Below are 25,727 nucleotides of genomic sequence, written 5' to 3' on the forward strand. Positions count from 1 at the left end.
GTGGTACTATTTTTTTCCATGTACTGATTTTTTTTTAAAAGCATGCTCAGGCCAGTTGTGTCTGCCTTTGCATTAAATTTGTCCTGAGCCATTACTATTAGAACAATATTTTATAATGATATTCTTAAAAATCTATTGTCCTATTAACATCTTCTGCATGTTTATTCTATGAAGTGATGACTTCAGCTAAGTCTTGTGATAGAATGACGGACAGGAAAATGTTGAATAATTCAATGGTGCATGTAGATTAATAGTCTAATCTCACTGCCTGTGTATGGATAGTTAGGAAGTAACATTTGTCTTGTAATAGTGTGCCCAATAAAAAATAAAGCCATCTGCTACAGTTGGAAGTAGCAGTTCATTGAAACAAATGCTGGTTTAATTATTTATTTCCAGCAAAACATGCTATTAATACTATGTAAATATCTAATGCCAGTTGGATCTGATTTGTGTCTTAGAGGGTGACCTTTATACATACCTAAAAGAGGCTGATTATAATCTCTTGAACAGAGGCAAAATGCTAACTCCCAAGGAACTCCTCCAGACTAAAACATTTAAAGAAGACAATGGCTGAAAATTGTCTTCCTTTTATGACTTGCTTCAAGGGTGATACTTTTTATTGCGTTGACCATGCACTGACAGTGAGTCAGTCCAAAGCTGCATGATGAGGCATGAACATTGCCGAGAGAATATCATTATAAAATATTTTGGAGACGTCTTTGTGTGATGACTATTGTACATGGAGGCTTTTGTGGATTGTGGGAGACTAAACATAAGCCAGCATTTCATTGACACATGCATGGTGCTGTACAGTTCTGTATGTAAACTATTCCTTTCTGTACTTTCCAATCATTCCTGTCATTGACCGCTCAAGTTTGGATGCGCAGTTATGTCTATTGGTGACTGAAACTCTTGCACTGTTTTCTTAAAGTTCTGTAAACAAATGTCCATTAAATACACATTGATGTTGTCTTTTCATAATTAACCAGTGTTCTGTAAGGGACCATAGTGGCATTTTTAGTTTAAAATGCCACTTCTAGTATGGAGTATGCCTCTGTAAGGGAAATAACAATTTGGGTTTACACCTTGAACACACACAGCAAGTGGTGTAAACAGTCAGAAGATTAAGTTTTATAAGCATCTGTATATCACTCTTTCCACACTTACCAATTATCAACATCCATTATTACCACTTTTTTTTTTTTTTTTTTTGGCCAGTCCTGGGCCTTGGACTCAGGGCCTGAGCACTGTCCCTGGCTTCTTCCCGCTCAAGGCTAGCACTCTGCCACTTGAGCCACAGCGCCGCTTCTGGCCGTTTTCTGTATATGTGGTGCTGGGGAATCGAACCTAGGGCCTCGTGTATCCGAGGCAGGCACTCTTGCCACTAGGCCATATCCCCAGCTCCCTTATTACCACTTTTGAGTATTCATCTTTATGGATGTGAATATACATTTAAATGTGCATTTCATCATGAGACACATACGAAGTTTCCTACGTTTCCCTTCCCATTCAGATACATTTTTATTTCTGTCACAGATAGAGATTTATCTGATACCAATTAATAACAAGGCATCAATGCCAACAGGAGCCCCCAATTCTTATCCACATTACGGGGAAAAAAGTATTATGTTAATGTCAGAAATTAACTTCTATTGTTGTAAGCAGGCAGAGATTTGGCATGCTTATCCGAAATGCACTCAGCATGTATTGAAATTCCTTTAATTGTTACGTGAATTGTTCGCATATGTGGTTATTATATGTGATTTCATTGTACTTGTATGTACTTGTATCCAAATACATTTGTATTAGGCTTGATTTTGCTGGCCATTCTTGAATGACCTAGCAATTCAAGAATCAGAAGTGTTTTGTGCTTGTTGTCTGTAATATGTATATTCTCTGATGTTTTCTCACACTTTGTCAGCTTTTAATTTTATCCTCATCCAACAAGATATCTTTTATATATTTGTTGGAAACAAATTTATGCAAAGACAACTTTAGTAAGCTTTGCTCAACATAAATTCTGAATTAATTAAATTGGCCATTTGGTAACACCGGACAATGTAACTAATATCACGTCTCTCTTTTGCAGTTGACCCACCTTCAGACTTGAATTTTAAAATTATAGATGAAAATACTGTTCATATGTCATGGGCAAGACCAGCTGATCATATTGAGGGTTACAGAATAACAGTGGACCCTACAACAGGTAGGTTGAGGACCAAGACATCAACGATGCTTTAATCTAGTGTTCTCTCTTCCCATTCCATCACAAGGAAGTCAACATTTACCAAGCCTAGCGACTCTGGTTAATGTTGCCAGATACTTTGTTGATCTGCCCATCTCCAGCTCAGGACCCATGGTTATACTTTTGTGAAGTTGAGCTTTATTGATATGGTTTTCTGTGTTAACCAACTGTTATTAAAAACAGACGTTTGCAGGGCACTAGTGGCTCACGCCTGCAATCCTGGCTACTAAGAGGCTGAGTTCTGAGAATTGAAGTTTGAATCCGGCCCAGGCAGGAAAGCCAGGAAAACTCTTATCTCTAATTCAGCACCAAGAAGTAGGGATGTGGTTCAAGTGGTAGAATGCCAGACTAGAGTGAAAAAGCTAAAGGACAGTGCCCAGGCCCTGAGTTCAAGCCTCAGTGTTGGCACCAAAAAATGAACTTTTAATTAATTTTTAAAATGAAACATTTTTCCCCATTGTTATCTTAATGTTAGTGATGTTTCCCACATGTGGAGCGCAAATGTCTTTTGATAAAATTTTAGTTCTAGGGGCTGGGAATATGGCCTAGTGGTAGAGTGCTTGCCTCGCATGCATGAAGCCCTGGGTTCAATTCCCCAGCACCACATATATAGAAGAAGCCAGAAGTGGCGCTGTGGTTCAAGTAGTAGAGTGCTAGCCTTGAGCAAAAAGAAGCCAGGGACAGTGCTCAGGCCTTAAGTCAAGCCCTGTGACTGGCAAAAAATATTTTTTTTAGTTCAAAAACAAGGGGGGAGAATCACTATTTCCACTGGTCAAGTGGTAAAACACCTTCACTAGTGACAGATGTCAACACAGCTTCTCTAGAGTTCAGTTACTTTTTGGCCTTAAAAATACCAGTGAAGTTGGATAAGAAATGTACTCACTACCTTATGTATGAAACTGTAACCCCTCTGTACTTCACTTTGACAATAAAGAAATTTAAAAAATTCCAGTGAATTAAAATGTCCATTTATCAGGGAAACATTTTTAAAAAGAATTATGATAAGAACTGAAAAGGGGCTGAATAATTTATTTTTCCTCTAAATATTTTTTACTTTTCAAATATATTTTCAGTTAAGTAAAAATTTAAAATTTGAAAGTAGAAGAGCAGCTCAAATAGGGTCCATCCTGTTTCCACATACTGGAAATTTCTGATTCTTTTTTTTTTGGCCAGTCCTGGGCCTTGGACTCAGGGCCTGAGCACTGTCCCTGGCTTCTTCCCGCTCAAGGCTAGCACTCTGCCACTTGAGCCACAGCGCCGCTTCTGGCCGTTTTCTGTATATGTGGTGCTGGGGAATCGAACCCAGGGCCTTGTGTATCCGAGGCAGGCACTCTTGCCACTAGGCCACATCCCCAGCCCAAATTTCTGATTCTTAATGCTATAAATCTGGCATTGGGAGCTCCCAATCCAGCAGATTCCCAATATCTTGATGTCCCTTGGGGTGCTGGTTGGTAGTACGAGGTGCTGGTTGGTGCTATACATTTCACATAGGAACTGAGACTACTTCTCAGGTTCTATTGCATGTACTACCTTCCCCAATTATGTTTTGATGAAAATTTAATGTAATTATAATATTAATAGTTGCTTAGTGTTTACAAACTGCCATACTTATTGATTAAACCTGGCACTTAACAGAATCCAGAAAGAAGTACCTTTGTTTGTTTGTTTGTTTTGTTTTTTGCCAGTCCTGGGGCTTGGGACTCAGGGCCTGAGCACTATCCTGGCTTCTTTTTGCTCAAGGCTAGCACTCTATCACTTGAGCCACAGCGCCACTTCTGGCTTTTTCTATATATGTGGTGCTGAGGAATCGAACCCAGGGCTTCATGTATACAAGGCGAGCACTTTACCACTAGGCCATATTCCCAGCCCAAGGAGTACCTTGTTATTATTTAAATAAATACTCTTATACTGTACCTTGCAATATTTCTACCTAATAAAGCAATTTAGAAGACCCATTAAGGTATATATCCATTGGATCATGGGCAATATATTGTTTTACATGAGGGGTTAATTTTAACCCAAGAAGTTTATTTTCCTTCAAATTGGTTCCATCCCTTCTCTCACTATATCTGCTATCTTCCAATGTTTATCCTATTTATAAAAATTTGGTTTTCTCTTGTTAGTCTTCAAAGACTAACAATGCTGAGAGATTGTGGGTGTGACATTCTGGGATACCTTTAATCCAGAAGAGTCTGGAACCTTCAAAAATATTGAATATGACTTGTCAAGGGCATGCCAGTGCTTGCTTGAATTTCTAAGATTCATGACAGATGATAAGACGTATTGTACTCATAAAATGGCATGTTGAATTAAAACTCTTAAGCAATTAAAGATAATAAAAAAGAAATGAAATGGTAATAGTTAAATACACATTATAAATATTTTGAGGAGCCAGGAACTGGTGGCTCATGCCTGTACTCCTAGCCACTCAGGAGGCTGAGATCTGAGGGTTGCAGTTTGAAGCCAACCTAGGCATAAAAGTCCACGAGATGCTTATCTTCACTAAACTACTCAGAAAAGGCCAGGAGTGGTGCTCTGGCTCAAGTGGTAGAGCACTAGCCTTGAGCAAAAGAAGCTTAAGGACAGCACCTAAGCCCTGAATTCAAATCCCATGACTGGCAAAAAAAAATGTGTATATAATATATATTTTGAGGGTGAAATCAGTACCAAAGATTGGAGGTAGAAGTAACGGAGTCTGGCTCAAGAAGAGAGAGAGAGAGAGAAAAAAAAGGGAAACAAACCATTCAAGTTCTTGGTTTGTAAAGATAATTAAAAAGTAATGTTTAGATGTCCTGAAAAGTGCATGTATTAAAATGTTTCCGTTTTTTTGGGGGGGGATTGAAGCTATATTATACTTGAAAACTATTTAACTCCATTCCTATCTTTCCTTTCTCTCTTTCCAGATGGGCCTACTAAAGAATTTACCCTTGCGGCCAGTACCACTGAAACATTATTATCAGACCTAATGCATGAAGTAGAGTACATAGTGACAATTACTTCATATAATGAAGTAGAAGAAAGTGTACCAGTTATAGGCCAACTAACAAGTAAGCAGACATAAAAATTCATGAGCTTTTGTGTATTTTATTTTACAAAGCATTTTTATAACCTCTTATTATAAGGAGTTAATGTACATCAGCACTAAGTGTTCTTTTTGTGATCTGAGTTATTACAGGGTGTGAACAATGTATTCCTGACTTAGAACTTTAGTCTTTGGAAGTAGCAGAAATGCTAGGAATGAAAATTATGTAAAACATTTTACGTCTTCCTAGGCAATAATGTAAATCTAAAATCTCATTAACAGGGCTGGGGATATAGCCTAGTGGCAAGAGTGCCTGCCTCGGATACACGAGGCCCTAGGTTCGATTCCCCAGCACCACATATACAGAAAACGGCCAGAAGCGGCGCCGTGGCTCAAGTGGCAGAGTGCTAGCCTTGAGCGGGAAGAAGCCAGGGACAGTGCTCAGGCCCTGAGTCCAAGGCCCAGGACTGGCCAAAAAAAAAAAAATAAAAAAAATAAAATCTCATTAACAATAATTTTGTTTGCAAGTAACTGCTTATTTAGCAGTTTGACCAGCTAGCATGACTATATATTCAAAATTAAAATGTTAAAGAACAGTAGATTCTCTCTCCCCTCTTCCCTGTGTTCTTTCCTTTTGTAATAATGAAGTTTTCCTCAGTTCAAACAGGTGGTCCGACAAAGCCAGGAGAGAAGAAACCCGGAAAACCGGAGATACAAAGTAAGTATTTTTGCTTAACTTTCTAGTAGGCATAAATATAAACAAAGATTGATCTTATTCCTGTACTAATTTCTATATGCTTTAAAAGCGCATATAGTAAATACAGAGAGATGCATAATTATGTAGTTGTAATGCAGAATTCTGACTTTATAGCCACATTCCCATTCTAAGACAAATAGATAGAAATTGATCGTGCGGTGGCTCACACCTATAATCATGACTACTCTGGAGGCTGAGATCTGGAGGATTGTGGTTTGAAGCCAGCCCAGGCAGAAAAGTCCAACAGCATTCATGTCCATTTAACCAGCAAAAAGCTGAATTAGAGATGTGACTTCAGTACTAGAGCACCAGTACCTTAGTTCAAGCCCCGGAATTCGCAAAATGAAACAGATTGGCATAAAACAAATAGGAGGCGGAAGTGATGCCCTCACTTAGCTATTCAACTGTCTTGAAAACGTATTTCTAAGTCTAGCCGGATGTTGGACTTGTCTCCATGATACTGGCATCTTTAAAGGCATTCATGGGCTGGAACACAGCTGGGTGTAAAGTGCTTGCCTGCCAAGTGCAATGTCCTGGGTTTGAGCCCCAGGACCAAGAAAAAAAAAAAAAAGAAGAAACTGGTGCATTCATGATCAGATGAAAGTAATTTTATTCAAACTAAGTTTTGTGGTTAATAGCCTCTATTTTTTCTTTCTTCTATTGCTTTGTTTGCTTTACTAGCATGCATGCTTGGGGGTTTCTTGGCTTTCTGATTTTGCCACTTTGTAAAAGTTGGGTTTGTGATCCAGAATAACAATAATAAAATTATAAGCACAAAGGTCTTCTTATCTGGAAATCTTCCCTCCAGATTACTGGTTGTCTTCCTTTCAGATGTTTAATAATGTGAAATTAAGTTTACAATATGCACTTAGAATACCAACTTATTCTCCAAGCCATCAACGGTTTTTCCAAACCAAAGCATTATGCTAAACATAGACATTGTAAATAGATAGACTTAAGGTGGCCGATTAAATCATTTGCAAAAATTAGTTAAGCATGCAACTTGTTTTTGGCTCGCAAAAATTTCCAAGACCTTTTCCTTCTCATAGCCAAAATATTTCTTTTACTATCTACCAACTGACTTGGAAGGACAAAAACATCTTCAGAAAATTCACTCAGTATTGTCTTATAAATACAGATTTCCATGAGAACTAGCCCGGCCCCTCACTATATCCAGAGACAGGTGATGTACTCACTTACAAAAACTTAAAGTCCATTTCAGGACTTTAAGAATAGGACATGTTTTTAACTTTCAAGCTAACACGACCACTTCTCCTTTCTTTAGTGAAGTAGCTCATAGTTGTCAAAACCGAGAATATTGATAATGAAGAAAAACATTTTAGCCACTTTGTATAATTTTATGCTTTATTAGACTCAACTTCTAGACTACTTTTTCTGTAAAACTTAAATAGCTATATTGAAAATATGTGGCAGAATATTTTTTAAAAAAATCCCTTTTTTCCCTCAACTCAATTTGTTTGAACACCAAGCACTGATTTTCTATTTGTTGGTAAATATCAAGGAATAAAAACATCACTCATATTTCTTGTATATGTCTCCCAGATGCATTATACAAATTTTGCTTGAAGGAAAGAGGGTGGACACGGTTAGTAAAAATAGATAAGCCGGTATTCAAATCGCTGGACTGTGTCATGCATGGCTGTACACCACAGATGGAGTTATTGCTTCTTGTGTTATTCTATAGCAGTATGAAGACATCTGATCTCCAAAAGCCATCACAATGCTTACTGAAAAGCCTTCTATTTGTGTCCATAAAACTTTATGTTCTTTTGTGAACGTGAATGAAAAAAAATAGCTAAATGCATTCTAGTGAATAGAATGGTTTAGAAAGACAGTTTTATGGAGCTAACTTGTATGTATTAATGATGGATGCATTTGGTACTGTACCATTTAAAAATCTGTATCCACTGTATTTCAGAGTGCTCTGTCAGTGCCTGGACTGATTTAGTTTTCCTTGTTGATGGATCGTGGAGCGTGGGAAGGAATAATTTCAAGTACATTTTGGACTTCATTGCTGCCCTTGTGTCTGCATTTGATATTGGGGAGGAAAAAACACGGGTCGGCGTTGTTCAGTACAGCTCTGATACCAGGACTGAATTTAACCTAAACCAGCATTACCAAAGAGATGAGCTGCTTGCTGCAATAAAAAAAATCCCATACAAAGGAGGCAACACAATGACAGGTATCTTCCACAGACCTCACTATTGTTTCCAACTGGTGCCTATCTGTTTTGGGAAGAAGTGAAGAATTCATCGATTACTATATATTAACTACGTTTGGAATAAAACCATAGCGTTTGACTTTGCAATATTGGATGGCAGAGAGTGAATGCATGTGTTTTCTTTTCTCCTTAGGGGATGCCATTTCTTATTTGGTTAATAACACTTTCACGGAATCTTCTGGAGCAAGAGTCGGCTTTCCTAAAGTGGCAATTATTATTACGGACGGCAAATCCCAGGATGAAGTGGAAATTCCAGCACGAGAGCTTCAGAATATTGGAGTTGAAGTTTTTTCTTTGGGTGAGTTAGGTCTGGCTAGTTGTTTTCAGGAGATCTGCTTCTCGGAGGGGAAGATGATGGTTGGATTTCCCCAGGAATCAGGAAAGAGGCTATTACAAGTGTTTACTGCATTTTATAGTGTACTCTGAAGCCAAATTGTCTTCGAGCAAACTTCTGCTTATCTTTTCCCCTCCTATAACTCTTCTTGCATATGCATTCAGCGAGGTGAAAATCACATTCTTTGCCAGCTCTCTACTTTTCAAAAAATACTGGGCCAAGGATTCTAATAAAGATCCGTCTTGTATTATCATTAAGCAGCTTTTATGTGCTCTCTGTATTACGTAATCCTCAAAGAATTCAGAGGGCTCAGCTTATTCCGGACTTTGGAAGAAGAAAGTATTATCTTTACAGATGGCAGAGACAAATGATGGCATGGTTAAGATCAGAGCTCACTCTGTTTTACTAACCATTTGCTTTCCTCTTTGGCTAGTCACTTTATGGGAAATTATAAAATGTCTCTGTCATCTGAAATAGTTTGCACATTTGTTATAGAGCAAAGTAATTCTGGCTTTTGACTCTAGAAGAATTTGAAAATGGTTTCAGGGTTTTGTTTTTTTTGTGCCAGTCCTGGGGCTTGAAGTCAGGGTCTGAGTCTCTGACCAAGGCTGGTGCTCTACTGCTTGAGCCACAGCTCCACTTCTGACTTTTAGTGATTAATTGGAGATAAGCGTCTCATAGACTTTCTTTTTTTTGGCCAGTCCTGGGCCTTGGACTCAGGGCCTGAGCACTGTCCCTGGCTTCTTCCCGCTCAAGGCTAGCACTCTGCCACTTGAGCCACAGCGCCGCTTCTGGCCGTTTTCTGTATATGTGGTGCTGGGGAATCGAACCTAGGGCCTCGTGTATCCGAGGCAGGCACTCTTGCCACTAGGCTATATCCCCAGCCCTCATAGACTTTCTTACACAAGCTTTGAACCATTCTAGCTAGGATCTCATGGGTAAGCCACCTGTACCCGGCTGGTTTCAGTTTAGAATGATTGAGAAAACCAAGAACTTCTTCAACTCAGTCCCTTTTCCATTTCAGTATTTCCTTGACATTGGTGTTTGCGTGCTTTTCTTTTTAAGGTATTAAAGCTGCAGATGCCAAAGAACTGAAGCAAATTGCATCCACCCCTTCACTGAACCACGTTTTCAACGTGGCCAACTTCGATGCCATCGTGGATATCCAGAATGAGATCATTTCCCAGGTGTGCTCCGGGGTGGACGAGCAGCTCGGGGAGCTGGTGAGTGGAGAAGAAGGTGAGTGGCGCCGTGGGGCGAGCTTCCTGGGCTGAGCAGGGTCTGTCTGGTGATGCCGATGCCTTCCCAGGTGCCCTGGGAGAAGACACAGCTAGTCAACACGCCCTCACTATTATCTAATTTCATACGTCATCCGTTTCTCAGAATGGAACTTGTTATTGTCTTCTTGGCTGGGGATATGGCCTAGTGGCAAGAGTGCTTGCCTTGCATACAGGAAGTCCTGGGTTCGATTCCCCGGCACCACATATATAGCAAACCATCAGAAGTGGTGCTGTGGCTCAAGTGGCAGAGCTAGCCTTGAGCACAAAGAAGCCAGGGACAGTGCTCAGGCCCTGAGTCCAAGGCCCAGGACTGGCCACACATACACAAAAAGCTTCCTTCTCGCCACCCTTGTCAGCAACAGGACTCCAGGTCGTAGTCACCATTTGTTAGATGCAGGTGGCATTAGGGAGAGAAGGAGCGGAAGAGCTCTTTCCGCTGTGTCGCCTATTCCATTGCGTAAGCTGAATCAGAATTAAAGTCCAGCCCCCGGGACCTAATCACTAGGTGTGCATCTGAGTCATCGCGGCCTCCTGGTTCACTTTTCAGTGGTGGAGCCTCCTTCCAACCTGGTTGCTTTGGAAGTGTCATCGAAATACATCAAGCTAAGCTGGGACCCGTCCCCCAGCCCAGTGACGGGCTACAAAGTTGTGCTCACCCCGCTGGCCCCGGGCAGCCGGCAGCTGGCGCTCAGCGTGGGGCCTCAGACCACGTCGCTCAGCGTGCGCGACCTCACGGCAGACATGGAGTACCAGATCCGCGTGTCGGCCCTGCGGGGCCTCACGGCCAGCGAGCCCGCCACCATCCTGGAGAAGACCCAGCCCATGAAGGTGCAAGTGGGTGAGTGGCCGCGGCATGTCGGGAGCACGCCAAGGCCCCTTCGACCACAGGCCGGGTGTGCCAGGTGTTATTTCCCACTATGACTGCCTTGACCTTAGGTGGTTGCACGCCAGTAGATGAGGACAAGGCGTGGAGACCAATGTCCCCCTTCCATCATGCTCCCCCAGCTCTCCAAACCCCCGCCCCTCAGCCTTCTCCCACCCTTCCTCTCTATACTCATCCACCCGCCCCCCCCCAACACCTCAGCTTCCAGCTCGCTGCTGTTCATTGTGTTAGACGGTTAGTTGTTCAAAGTAGTCTCACTAGTGGAAACTGCCTGTGCAAAGACCACATGCCAGTGGTGTAATTGCACTGAAATAGATACCTGTGTATGTGTATAGCTATCATATGAATATATATGTCTGTAGGCACGTACGTACAGGAATGTGCGTGTGTGCCTTGTATGTATATATTAATGTATATATATTATATGAATATATGTCTATAGACACATACGTACAGGAATGTGCGTGTATCTCCAATTACCATATGCAGATGTATATGCATATGACTATACTATTTACATATACATTTATAAATTAAACCTAACCTCCACACATGGGGAGAAAACATGTCTCTCTGGGCCCGTTTCTCTGCAAATGACACCATATCCTTCTTCCCGACAAATGAGTGAGAATTTCATTGTGTTAGGTATACCACATTTTCGGATTTTATTTTCAACACAATATATGTGTTCATTTTCTTTGAGTGAACCATGCTTACTAAGAGAGGCAGAGATGTGCGCTGGAGGGTTTGATTCAGATTCGTGGAAGCTTAAGGAACTGTCTTTCCCTTTGCAGAGTGCTCCCGTGGTGTGGATATCAAAGCGGACATCGTGTTTTTGGTGGATGGTTCCTACAGCATTGGGATTGCAAACTTTGTGAAGGTGAGAGCGTTCTTGGAAGTTCTAGCAAAAAGTTTTGAGATTTCACCAAACAGGGTGCAGATCAGCCTTGTCCAGTATAGCAGGGACCCGCATACAGAATTCACGCTGAAAGAATTTAACAGAGTAGAAGATATCATCAGAGCAATAAACACCTTCCCCTACCGAGGAGGCTCCACCAACACCGGCAAAGCAATGACTTACGTCAGAGAGAAAATATTCGTGCCTAACAAGGGTTCGAGAAGCAACGTACCAAAGGTCATGATTCTCATCACCGATGGCAAGTCGTCGGACGCTTTCCGAGATCCTGCGATAAAGCTGAGGAACTCGGACGTGGAAATCTTCGCAGTTGGTGTGAAGGACGCTGTTCGCTCGGAGCTGGAAGCCATCGCCTCTCCCCCCGCGGAGACCCACGTGTTCACCGTGGAAGACTTCGATGCATTCCAGAGGATATCCTTCGAACTCACGCAGTCCATCTGCCTTAGAATCGAGCAAGAATTGGCAGCTATAAAGAAGAAAGGTTAGTAGACTTCGTGAGGTTAACATTAGGCACCACAGCCTTCTGGCTCTAAAATTGTAGAATGTACTCCATCATTATTTTACTTGTATTGTAATCTCTAAGTAGTTGTATGAAGGGGTTCCAACTCAATGGCCACCTCTTCAATCATTTTCTCCTCCTGTATCGGTCTTGATCTCATTCCCACATTCTCCTCCTCCTCCTCCTCCTCCTCCTCCTCCTCCTCCTCCTCCTCCTCCTCCTCCTCCTCCTCCTCTTCCTCCTCCTCCTCCTCCTCCTTCTCCTCCTCCTCCTCTTCCTCCTCCTCCACTTCCTTTACTTTCTCCTCCTCTTCCTCCTTCTCTTCCTCCTCCTCTTCTTCTTCTTCCTCCTCCCCCTCCTTTTTCTTTCTCGTATTCTGGTACGGGGTCTTGAACTTAAGGCCTTGCACTTTTGTTTGGCATCTTTGTTCAAGTTTGGTACTCTCCCGCTTGAACCACACAGCCACTCTGGCATATTTTGCTGCATACTTGGCAATAAGAGTCTCATAGACTTATCTGTCCGGGCTGGCTTAGAACTGCCGTTCTCAGGTCTCAGCCTCCTGAGCAACCAGGATTACAGGTGTGAGCCACTAGTGCCTGGCCACTTCCTTTTCAATTCCAGGAAAAGGTAAGATTTATGTGTTGTTGAACATTATTGAACTTCATTTATTTATCTCTGAGCTGTGACTTCCTCCTGGGTATATATTTTTCTCTGCTGCTGAAAAGTTATTTAGCACAGAGTCATGAGATGTAGCTCTTCTTAGATCATCAGGCAGATCTAATAATGTTTGTCACAGAGAACTGAAGGAGTGTCTTCTTGTGCTGGAAACTGAGTTAGGTGTCCTGAACATAGTCCTGGATCTCTGATTACTTCAATACATTCCCCTTCCAGAGATCAATTCTGGCATGACAGCTCACATCTGGAGTTTCCTATTTCATTTTCTCCATCTGTTTGAATTCTGTTTGCCCATGTGCAGTGGGATGTGCCCTCCCTGCCGTGGACTAAAGGCTCCATGAGATCCAACTGCTCTCGTACAGTGACGGCCGACCGTCACCTTTACTTATCTGGTATTCACATGCCCTGCTATTTATTTGTTTATTATGGATTGGATAAATAGCTTTGCAGTCTCCTATTTCTTCCATTTCATTGGGTGTGGCCTGAAGACAAAGTGCCTTAAACCGTTGTCACTTAATGAGCATTCATTTTTGTATGTGTGTGTCTGGGGGGGCTACTAGAACTTGAAGGCAGGGCGTCTTGTTCTTTTTTTTTCTGACTTTTTGGTGCTCTGCCACTTGAGACATACCTCTACTTGATTTTTTTTGGTGGTTAATTGGAGACGTGAGTCTCACAGACTTTCCTGCTTATGCTGGCTTTGGACCTGGATTCTCAGACCTCAGCTTCCCGAATAGCTAGGATTACAGACATAAATCATCATTGCCTGGCTGCTAATGGATAGGGAAAATATTCTTTAGTTTGAAACACGTACTTACCCGCCATCAAACTTTAACATTCGAGTGCTAGGGGTTAGCGAGAACATGTGGATGGCTCTAAGAAGTTCTGAATTCAAGTTCAATCTTATTGTTGTTTTGGTTATATTGGGATTTGAACTCAGAGTCTGGGGCTTGTGAGTCAGGTACTCTACCACTTGAGCCATATTCCTGTCCTAAATCCAATTGTAATTACACACTTATATAGCACAACTTAGTAGTGTGCATGGTGGAGGCAGGCGCTAAGGCCCTTCTACTGAGGCCCTGAGCGGCCTTTTCCCAATGGTCCTGGAAGTCACAACGTTGACCCCGCATGCTGGTCTCAGTGAGCACTCACCCGAATGAATGGGCGCCATTTGCATTCATCTGTAGTCACGAGATGGACTTTGGGTTTTATTGGCTAAAGAAACTTAAATGATCGCCTCTTTTTTCCCCCCTCTTCGTTAGCTTATGTGCCTCCAAGGGATCTTCGTTTTTCGGACGTGACCTCTTCCAGCATCAAAGCAGACTGGTCGCCTGCGGGAGACAACGTGTTTTCCTATCACATCACATACAAGGACGCCGACGGGGAGGACGAGGCCACCGTGGTGGAGCCGGCGTCCAGCACCAGCGTGGTTCTCACCAACCTCAAGCCGGAGACCCTGTACTTGGTCAACGTGACCGCCGAGTACGAGGACGGCTTCAGCAGCCCGCTAGCCGGGGAGGAGACCACGGGGGAAGGTATGGCGGCTTCCCAGCGGGCGCTTTCACAACCGGGCTTTGATTATACAACCAGGGCCCACCTGCTTCCGAGTCCAGAACTGTGGGTGTCTACGGAAGATCGGATGTCTAGATGTAACATAAATAGCTGTAGAAATATTTTCTTTAAAAGAGAAAGAGTGAGAGAGCTGGAGCATGAGAGCGAGCGAGCGAGCGAGTGGGAAGGGTTGGGTCCTGACGTGTGTAATCCTAGCTACTCAGGAGGCTGAGATCTGAGGATTGGGGTTCAAAGCTAGTTTGGGCACGAGACTTTCCATGAGACTTTTATCTCCAATAAACTACCAAAAAAAAGAGCCAGAAGTGGAGCTGCTTACGAAATAGTTTGGCTGGCTGTAATTACTTTGATTTTGCCCGTTTCATCTGTGGGGCAGTTTTACCTTGAGTACAAATATACTGACATTATTTTACTCTAAGCCACAGAGCTTTATCCCTCCTTTTATTCTTTAGCCTTCCTCCCCCCCCCCCCCCCTGCTCCCTTTCTTTCTTTTCCAATTCTGGGGCTTGAACTCAGGGCCTGAGTACTGTCTTGAGGTTTTTTTCCCCCTCAATACTAGTGTTCTACCTCTTGAGCCGCACCACCATCTCTGGCTTTCGGTGATTAATTGAAGATAGGAGTCTCACAGACTTTCCTTCTTGGGCTGGCTTTAAAAATCACACTCCTCAGATCTCAGCCTCCTGAGTAGCTAGGATTACAGTCATGAGCCCCCAGAGCCTGACTCTCTATATTTTATCACAACACTTTTTAGGAAAAGATAAAACTGTGGAAAGAAATACATTAAGATCCCTTTTCCCCAACGGGAGGAAAGGAGCAAAGGTTTCTTTTCTCACATAAGCTTTAGTTTTGGGTCATTGAACCTCTGTGATATAAGTTGGTAATGTCTTTCCAGTTCTACCCTTTGTAGTGAAATTCGAGATTTAAACTTCCTTTAGTCAATAAGGAAGTTTCTGATGCAACCTTTCTGTTAGGCTAACACATTTTTAGCTTCTCCTGCTTGTCAGGTGCTATATTAAATGTTCTCTATGGGTTATCACATTCAACCATGACTTCATAAGTAATCATGTTTTAGTGCTGAGCAATCCAAGACTCAAAATCACGCACCTATTAAGTTTCAGAGCCAGGATTCAAACCCAGCAGTCTATCTGCCTCATTTATTTGGACTGACTTAGTCTTTTTCCTACATGCTTAACTTATGGCCACAAGTCTGCCAACTTCTATTTTTTTTCTTGAGAAATGCATTTTCCCTTCTACCCCAGAGCAATGTATTGCTGTATTGAATTTTCAAACGAACTTAAACATTGTAAAGTACACATACAGGCACTTTGTACTCTCGTGTCAACCCAGTGCATTGAGAGCACGCGGGCCTTTCCTGAGCAAGTAAGTCGTCAGTATAGACAGCTCACCCTCTGCACAGTAGGGGGTCTAAACGTGGTCACTAAACACAAAGCCAAATGATCTTCTCAGTCTTTTTTTTTTTTTTTTTTCCAGTCCTGAGGCTTGACCTCTGGGACTAGGTCCTGTGCTTGATCCTCTTTAGCTCAAGACTAGTGCTCTACCACTTGAGCCACAGCTCTGCTTTTGGCTTTTTGTGGTGAATTGGAGATAAGAGTCTCATGGGCTTACCTACCCAGGCTGGCTTCGAACTATGGTCCTCAGATCTCAGCCTCCTGGCTTGCTAGGATTATAGTCACAAGCCACCAGCTTCTAGCCTCATCAACCTTAGTGAAAATTTCCTAGTTGACCGTGGGTTTGCATGTATTACTCACATTGTCATTTAACTTCAAAACTCACATCTCACTGGAGTTCATTAAACACACATCACATGCTTCCGGTCTCAAATGTCCAGTCCAATTCATCTCCACATCCAGATAAAAATTGATTATAGGACTGTTTCAGATTTTATTTAATCTCTGGATAGATGAATGCCATATGTAATGGAGATGCTTGCCAAAAAAAGCTGTTCATAGTTTAATTAGAGAAATGTTATAATTTGGGATCTGAAAGCTAGTTTTTGAATTTTGCACATAAAAGCACCTAATTTTGCAAATACATATTCATTTTATTTTTTTTATTGTCATCAAATAATATGGGGGCTCTACAAAGGGATTTCAGCTTAACCTGCCCATTTATGTGCACAATGCATCTTGATCACAATTCTCCCCCAACACTTACCTAAACCCATTCAGCTCAGCAAGTTTCCTAGTTCCAATTTCATATGCGTGCATTGAATATTGTGACTGCACTAGCCTATCATTTCTCTTTCTGTTTGTCTACCCCTTCTTTTATACCTGGCCCCATTCTGTTCATGTTCCAGCCTCCTGATAGTCGTTTTGTTAAACTATTAACTATTTAAAGGGGTTATAGGATAACATTCCACTCCTGCGTGTACCATACATTAGTCAGTTTAATCTCTCTCTCTCACACACAGACACATATGAACAGGGTCTTGCTTGTATTTATGTGTTTTTATACTTATATGTATTTTTTATTTCAGTAAAAGGTGCACCTCGAAACTTGAAAGTGACAGACGAGACCACAGATAGTTTTAAGATTACCTGGACTCAAGCCCCAGGGAGAGTTTTAAGGTATCGGATTAAATACAGACCCGTTACTGGAGGAGAAAGTAAAGAAGTCACCACTCCAGCCAATCAGAGAAGGAGAACGCTGGACAGCTTGACCCCAGACACCAAATACGAAGTGTCTGTAGTTCCCGAGTACGCCTCGGGGCCTGGCTCCCCCCTGACTGGAAACGCAGCCACCGAAGAAGGTAGGAAGCACACCCACCTCCGTGAAATTACCCAAATCTTACACTCAAATTCTCCACGTCACACAAGCCACAACTCTCAGGTCTCAATGTTCTGTGGCTCTTAGACTATGGTTTTAGGTTAAAGCTATCTAACTGTTGTTCTTACATGCAGGCTCATTTATTTGTGTCAGTAGAACTTGACTGACGGGGTCTAGAGATGTTCTTTTCTGAATGATATTATCGTATATTTTAGTACAGAGTAAAGAATGACTAGGACTTACCAAATCAAACGGCTTAATGCCATGAAAGCAGATTCTATTTTATTTCTTAGGAAGATCTATTTTGTTTGTTGGCTTGCTTTTGTTTTTGTCGCTTGTGGGGCTTGAACTCAGGGCCTGGGTGCTATCCCTGAGTTCTTGTGCTCAAGGCTGGTGCTCCACTACTTTGAGCCACAGCTCGAAACTTCCAGTTTTCTGGTGGTTAATTGGAGATAAGAGTCTCATAGACTTTCTTGCCTGGACTGGCTTTGAACTGGGGTCTTCAGATCTTGGCCTCCTGAGGAGCTGGGATAACAGGTGTGAGCCACTGGTTCCTGTCTGGGAGGTCTTAAATAGTAATTTATAGTTATCTCAATGGAGTGCTTAGGCTTGCAGGATTGATTCTGAAAATGGTTGCAAATTATTTAGGTGTTAATTAATGAACAATTATTAATACAATGCAATAGCACAGCAATATTAATATAATATATCAAGGCAATTAATATAATAATGTTAATGTAATAATAAATAATAAGTGTTTCATTTAGAAAATTATATGGTATTTCCGCTTTATTCCTTGTCTTTTGTGTATGTGGAACAAGACTTTGAACCCAGGGCTTTGCACTTCCTGTGCCGGTGCTATGTTGTCTGAGCCACATCTCCAAGCTTGCTGTTTGGCTGGATTTTTTGGAGATTGAGCCTAACAAACTTTTCTGTCTGCCGTGATCTTGAATCACAAGTTCAAGTTCACGTTCAACCTCCAGTTCTCAGGCTACTGACTAGCTAGAATTATAGCAATAAGCCATTCACATCTGGCTTAAAGGTGTTTGGTTTTTTTTTTAATACTAGTGAAAATGGCAAACACATACTACAATAATGAGCAATTATGGATTGATCATTTATTTTCATCCATTTTTGTGGAGTGGTTTTTGCATCCCCAGTAAAGATTATGAGCTTGTTATTATTGTCATTCCAGGTTTACAAGGAAAATTGAGACTAAGGAAATTAAGTCATAGCTCTAAGCCATGAAACTAAAAAGCTGGTGTGAATCTGGGTTTGTGGACTTCACTGCTCATTTTCAGATACTCTCCAGGACTTTTTAGTATAGAGCTTCCCTCTGCCGCTCAGCTCCTAGGCCTTTCCTGGTCAAGCCCTTGTCCTCCTCCTTCCCCTCATCTCCCCCCACCCCCCCGCTCTTCCTCCTTCTCCTCTTCTTGCATTAGTAAGTCAATACTTGAACTTGTCTTCTCCTATCTGAGGATGTACACTTTTTGTTTCATCCACTTCATTGTGACTTTATTTTGCCTGGCTGGCTGTTCTGTGCCGGTGGGGGTGTAGCACTCATTTATTTATCTTTCTTTTATTGTCTCAGCATAATTTCTTGATAATTACTTTTACATGCTCACCGTATTACACTGATAAATTGCTTTTACCAAGATTTCTAAGGGGAGCTAAAAATCTTATGGTATTTGTCTCCACTTTTTGAACGACTTTAGAAAAAGTATGGTACGTGGAAAATTGTAACATGAAAGATTCTACTCGTAAGATTTTCTCACGTGGGAACATAGAAAGTGAATTGGGTGTCTTTTGCTTTCTGTCTGCCTCCAGGTAGGGTCTGGGTTAGAAATGCTTAAACATTGTTGGGAACTTGGGTGTCAGTGGCTCTCGCTTGTAATCCCAGCTTCTCAGGAGGCTTAGTCAGCTCAGGCCAGAAAGTCCGTGAAATTCCTGTCTCCACTAACAACTACCAAAAAGCCAGCAGTGGAGCTGTGGCTCAAGTGGGTAGAGCAGGAAAGGTTAGGGACATTGTTCAGGCCCTCAGTTCAAGTCCCAAGCCTGGCTTGAGAAAAAAGAAAGTGTTGCCTTTCAGTTATCATTAGATTAATGAACTGACTCATCTATGGTACGTGTGGAGGAACAAAGCGTTTTCGAAGTCCTTTTGTTCAGTGCTCCGTTTCGATGTGCTTGCCTTCCCTAATGCAGTCCGGGGGAACCCGAGAGACTTGAGAGTGTCTGACCCCACCACGTCAAGCCTGACATTATCGTGGAGTGGAGCCCCGGGGAAGGTGAAGCAGTATTTGGTCACCTACACCCCGGCGGCCGGAGGGCCCACAGAGGAGGTCACGGTGAGGGGAGACACCACGAGCGCGGTGCTGCGGAGTCTGAAGGAGGGGACGCCATACACCTTATCTGTGACGGCCTTGTATGCGTCCGGGGCCGGCGAGGCCCTCCACGGAGAAGGAACGACCCTCGAAGGTAATGTGCGGCCGTGCGCAGTGGAAAGCCTCGAGCTTGCCTATGAGTCCGAGTTCAGGAAGCCTTCACGTGTGTGTTCGAGGGACATCTGTGATCCTTTTTTCTTACAAGAGATTTATATTGAAAAGTGAATTACCCGGAACATTGCCTGTTATTCAGAGACGTGAGCTATAAGCTGTTGGAAAGAAGATGAATTTGAGGGGACTAGCACGCTTGCTCCCCCCTGGAATGCCAGCTAGCGGGGAGATTGGGGCTGGGAGGCTCTTAGTGTGGGGGCTGACCTGCACGAAGCGTTGTGAGATTTCATTTCAACCAATCCAAAGCTGTCAGAAGTGGCGCTGTGGCCCCAGTGGTAGAGCGCTAGCCTTGAGCTGAAGAGCTCAGGGACAGCACCAAGGCCCAGAGTTCAAGCCCCAGGACAAAAAGAAAAAAAAAAGCTGTCACAGTGGCACATGCCTGTCATGCCAGCTACGTGGGAAATGCAAATAGGAGGAGGGCTGTCCTGGCTGGACCCTATTAAAAATAAAAAACCCTGGGAGCATTAAAGGACCAGGGGCCTGGGTCTGATGGTGGAATGCCTGTCTAGCACACAGAAGCACCAAGTTTAAACTCTGGCACCACGATAAGGCCAAAATAAACAAATAAACCAAACAGAAATACTTAATAAGGAAGAAGCATCTTGGGGGCGTGGAGAGAACAGGAAGGCTGTAGAAATGGTTTATGGTGCGTGGGCTGCTTCAGTGGAGACCAATGCGTGCTGTGTTCAGAGGGAAGGACTCTTATTAAGCCTGGATGGATGCCGAGATGGGTTTTTTGTTTGTTTGTTCATGTGTTCGATTCAGTACTGGGGCTTCAACTCAGGGCCTGGGGACTGTCCCTTAGCTTTTTCACTCAAGGCTAGCAGTGCTCTCTACCTTTCGAATCACCTCCAGTTTTTTGGTGTTAATGGGAGCTAAGAGTCTCATGGAGTTTTCTGCCCAGGCTGGCTGTGATAGTCACATCTCAGTCTCCTGTGTGACTAGGATTGCAGATGTGAGGCACTGGCACCAGGCTGGATGCAGAATTTGGGCTTTCAAAGTCATGGGTCTGTTTACTAAGTGGGAGATAGAAGAGACTGGACACCTGTTTCAGGTCCAGATAGGAAGTATCTTCTGACTTTCAGTGAGTGCTCTTTTCATTTGCTTTGCATGAAAGTAATGCTTGAGAAATAGGACAGAGCCACAGAGCCCAAGTTTCTCCTTGTTCTCTAAGTGACTTCTACAATTGTGTTCTGCATTGTAAGTTCCAAGTTAATGCAATACTTAGTTAAGTCTTAACAGTAAGACTGACCTGTCTCCTTGGTTCTTTAGAGTTATTTGTCAGAAGAGTACGTATTTCTTTGGATCTTTGAGATATCATGGGAGCTTAGTTTTTTAATTCACAATTATCTCTTGGTCTTTTTGCTAGGATCATGACTTAACTCACCACAGTGTCTAAGTATGTAGTGTAAGGGAGAAAAAAGTGTAAATTTAGTGAACAGAATAATGCGAAAATCAGTCAGTGCATGATTACAATAATAGTGATCAGTATGATAGTTGGGACGCTAAATATCATATTTTGTCTTTCTTGTTTTAAATGATTGGGAGACAATAAATCTGGGGTCTCTTGTGTTCATGGGAGTATTAGGCAAAATAACCATGAGGTTGATTGATCCCGGAGTGTGAATGACCATGGAGTCTGTGGTTGTCTGGGATAAGGCCTATACGATAAAATTCTCATTGGATAATGACAACTTTAGTCAAGAGTTGAAAACAAGACAAGCATGGGGTTCCGTACCTGTGATTCCCGCACTGGAGCCGGGGTAGGGGGTGGGGGGCGGTGAGACAGGAGGATCCCGACTTGGAGGCAACCCCGAGGTACCTGACAAGCTTTGCTCTCAAAACTACAAGAAACCCAAAGAAACCAACCAGCCAGCCAAATGAACGAATGCACAAGAAGGACTGAAGGCAAAAATGATTTCAAACCCAAACATTAGTGATGGCGAGTTTAATACCCAGCTAGGGATGGGGCTCAATTGGTGAAATCCTCATGTAGCATGAAACTCTGCAGTCAATCATGAGTATAGCTCAAAACAAAAAGAGAACCCCTAAGAACCCCCAAGAAGCAAAACAACCAAAGAACAAAACCAGACATGCCCGATGCTAATAGTCAATGAAGTCTTCTCTCGAAAGAGGATTTAAGTACACGATTAAATATGTATGTGTAAGATACTGATAACAAGCAGAGTCCTGGTCGTGCTGCTTTTTAGCTGTGTAACCTTGAAATAAACCCTTTGCCCTTGAGTCTGTCTATTCATCTATGAAGGGCAGGTGAACATCTTCTCTCCTTCCTCCCAGGGGATACTAAAGAGACCAAATGAGAGAATACAGATGAAACTCTTTGGAAACAGAAAACTACTAGTTGTACATAAAATCATCAAGAGGGAATAAATTGGGCTGGGAACATGGCCTAGTGGCTAGAGTGCTTGCCTCCTACACATGAAGCTCTCAGTTCGATTCCCCAGCACCACATATATGGAAAACGGCCAGAAGGGGCGCTGTGGCTCAGGTGGCAGAGTGCTAGCCTTGAGCGGGAAGAAGCCAGGGATGGTGCTCAGGCCCTGAGGCCAAGGCCCAGGACTGGCCAAAAAAAAAAAAAAAAAAAGAGGGAATAAATTGTTCACTTGAGAACTGATACTAAAATATAGCTTTAGTAGGTGGTTCAGAGATATTGATTGCCTATGTAAAGGGCTTGCCTGTAAGAGGCAGAAATGAAGCTGCCTTACTACACAGACATGAGCCACATGACAAAACCACACGATCTTTGGATCTGGAGCAACATTTTGAGAAGTTTATCTTCTTTTTTTTTTGGGGGGGGGGCAATCCTTGGACTTGAACTCAGGACCTGGAAGCTTACCCTGAGCTTTTTCAACCAAGGATAGTACTGTACCACTTTAGCCACAGATCCACACTTGGCTTTTTGGGTTGTTAATTGGAGATAAGAATCTCACAGGCCTAGCTAGCTTTGAACCATGATCCTCAGATCTCAGCCTCCTGAGTACCAAGGCATGAGCCATTGTCACCCAGCTATTCTTCTCTCTTTATCTTTAGAAGATCTTATTACATTTTTTTTATGTTTAAAAAAAGTTTTCAGCATAGTTTGTTCATAGGATTGTTTTAAGGCTAAACTTTTGCGCTTTTATATTTGTGGAGATTATTTATATTTGTATTTCAACTTCAAATATTTTCATTACATGCAAGTAGTTATACAAAGGAGTTGACATTCAGCAAAGCAGTTTATGAATACGGTACATCTTGATCAATGTCATATGAACATTTCACCTTATTGGAAATTTCCTGCAAGGAATTTAATAGTGTTTCTTTTGGTTGTAATATTTACCGCCTGATATTCACTTGCCTTTTCTTGCTGTTTATATGTATATATATATTATGTAATATATAATATAATACATATAACATATATTATATAATATATAACATACATATTATATATAATATATTACATATTATACATAATATATTATATATAATATACATAATATATAATATATAGTATATAATATATAATATATATATATATATCCTCACAAGCTGCTCAAGCAGTAGAGCATGTGCCCAGAAAGCAGCACTTCTTAAGTTCAAACTCCAGAACCTCAAAAAATTCTCTCAATGGATGCATGTATGTATTTATTTCTCTAAGGTCACTCATGACAAATTCATAGTTAGCACATTCTTTTGGTCTAGCCAGATAAATGAATTACAAGTTTATAGCTCTGCACAAACGGTACGGAAAAGTCTCCTAACTTGTATGCTTGCGTGAATGTATGTATCTATGTATGAAGTATGTATGCGTGCGTGATGTGAGATTATCTGTAAGATCAAGATATACAACAGGTAAAATGAAAAAATGTAAGAGTACAGGTTTCTGTTTCTTGTGAAGGAAGAAAGCTAAATGGTCAGGCAGTTTGCTTAAAAAGTACAGTTAATTTGAAACTAAATTGCCATCTTATACTTTCTACAGCAAAGATTACCAAGAAATGCTGCCAACTCGTGGCTTTATTCATATATTTATCCTATTGCATTATGGGTGGTAAACTTGACAAATATGGGAACACATAGTTGTGACTAAATTAAAATAATAGAAGATTCCTGTCCCTGGTTATCCCATTTCATTTTATTATATTAGCCGGCCAAATTCGCATACCATATAGAGGAGTAGAGTGTGATTGTAAACGCAGGGAGTGGAAAGCGCGGGGCTGAGCCAGGCCACTGCTTCTGAGGGCTGCTGTTTTTCTAATCTGTTCTCCTCGGGGAGAGGAGGTGGTAAGAGCAGACCTTAAAAGAATGTTTCTTCCGTCCAGAAGCATTCTGCAGGCTGACAATTTTATACATTACCTAAGGAGCATCGTGGTGTCCAATTCAAGGAGCAAACCTTTTGTTCTTTCTTTCCTTTTATTATTATTACTTTATTAAACATTTAGTATGGTCAACACTTGTCCTTAACTTGAATTTGTTTCCTAGTACTTTTTTTTTTTTCTTTTTTGAAACGCAGCCGATGATGAGAAAATTCCTCAGTCTCTGGAAGAGAGATTTATTAGCACTGGCACAGGGGAAATGCTCACCAAACAGGCAACAGAATCACCAAGACAGGAGTTTATGCCTATTTCAGACCTAAACTTCAGTGGAATCTGAGCATAGACTATTAGTTTGATTTACATTGTTGTTGTTTTTAATCCCTATTTTTTTTTTTTTTTTTGCCAGTCCTGGGCCTTGAACTCAGGGTCTGAGCACTGTCCCTGGCTTTTTTTTTGCTCAAGGCTAGCACTCTACCACTTGAGCCACAGCGCCACTTCTGGCCGTTTCCTATTTATGTGGTGCTCGGGAATCGAACCCAGGGCTTCATGTATATGAGACAAGCGCTCTTGCCACTAGGCCATATTCCCAGCCCCATCCCATTGTTGTTTTTAAAGTAGACAGACTCAATGTGATTATTAAAACACTATGACACGTGTGAATGTCAGTTGTCCTCCCCCCTCCCCCCCAGCCCCCTTAAGACTTACAGGAAAACCTGTTTTTACAGACTTCTAAATGATAATGTGCACTTTGATTCAGAGATGAATGAAATAGCAGTTTGGGAACAATAGGGTTCTTTCTAAAAAAAATTTTTTTTTGGCGTGTTGTTTCTGGGCTATGGAAAGTATGACTTTTCAGAATTTCTTTTGTTTTAGTTTCCATAGCAACCTGCCATTGTCCCAGCCATGAATGGCTTTCTACTGATCCCATCAAGCCCATGCAGTTGACATTTTGCTCCAGTGAGGTTTTTAGCATATCGCAGGAATTCTGCATTACCTAGGGTGATGTGGCGTTTCTCTAAGATGGGTGGAACAAGGCCCCTATGTCTTCCCAGACTTACTGCTGTCTCTTCATTTGAAAATTCATGCAATCTGGGTAGAACAACTCTGAGTTGCCTGGCAACATTAGTGTCCCTGTTGATCAATAATTCGTAGTCCCTTCTTCTGTGAGTTAATTGCTCAAAGAGGAATCAAAATCAAATTGGAGGGTAATAAATATGGAAGATGTGTGTGTGTGTGTGTGTGTGTGTGTGTGTGTGTGTGTGTGCAGGATCCAAAGTTGAGCTGTAATTTAATTAAGAGTTGCGTGACTACTTAAAGTAACTGAGTTACCTTATCAATGGTGAAGGTTGTCCTTTGCAAGCAAAGCTCTATTCAGTGGTTAGAAATTGGGTAGATTTCCATAGAAGGAGGTCTTCTGTTGTTTACTGGGGAAAGTTGGATGACTTTCGGGCTGAGCTCTTACAGAAAAGACAAATTGACTTAGGAGAGAGTTTACATTACATTTTCAATTTAACTTCTGTTTTTGAATGTGGTATGTGAAAGTCAGTGAAAGCTGGCTGGAACAATCTATAAGATGAAATACAGTTTCATTTCATGATGATTAATTTTTCAGTTATCATCCTTGGCTAATTTGTATTATAACGGTATTTGAAT

The 25,727-nt window shown here is 41.9% G+C and overlaps 1 protein-coding gene across 5 annotated transcripts in view; it reads left to right on the top strand.

The window, feature by feature from the left end:
- The window catches only part of Col12a1 (collagen type XII alpha 1 chain), a 124,974-nt gene that overhangs the window by 9,259 nt on the left and 89,988 nt on the right, over nucleotides 1–25,727 (top strand). For 4 of the 5 annotated variants that reach the window (XM_048353681.1, XM_048353680.1, XM_048353682.1 and 1 more), the window contains exons 3-13: nucleotides 2,090–2,206; nucleotides 5,149–5,292; nucleotides 5,926–5,985; nucleotides 7,964–8,227; nucleotides 8,400–8,564; nucleotides 9,666–9,839; nucleotides 10,428–10,718; nucleotides 11,558–12,160; nucleotides 14,113–14,385; nucleotides 16,917–17,189; nucleotides 19,409–19,681. The exons of the other annotated variant lie outside the window; for it this stretch is intronic. In XM_048353681.1, coding sequence (XP_048209638.1) covers nucleotides 2,090–2,206; nucleotides 5,149–5,292; nucleotides 5,926–5,985; nucleotides 7,964–8,227; nucleotides 8,400–8,564; nucleotides 9,666–9,839; nucleotides 10,428–10,718; nucleotides 11,558–12,160; nucleotides 14,113–14,385; nucleotides 16,917–17,189; nucleotides 19,409–19,681 — 2,637 coding nt within the window. The remainder of the gene's footprint in view (nucleotides 1–2,089; nucleotides 2,207–5,148; nucleotides 5,293–5,925; nucleotides 5,986–7,963; nucleotides 8,228–8,399; nucleotides 8,565–9,665; nucleotides 9,840–10,427; nucleotides 10,719–11,557; nucleotides 12,161–14,112; nucleotides 14,386–16,916; nucleotides 17,190–19,408; nucleotides 19,682–25,727) is intronic. 5 annotated transcript variants of the gene reach the window in all.

Source organism: Perognathus longimembris, chromosome 9, assembly GCF_023159225.1.
Source record: "Perognathus longimembris pacificus isolate PPM17 chromosome 9, ASM2315922v1, whole genome shotgun sequence".
Classification (NCBI taxonomy): Eukaryota; Metazoa; Chordata; class Mammalia; order Rodentia; family Heteromyidae; genus Perognathus; species Perognathus longimembris.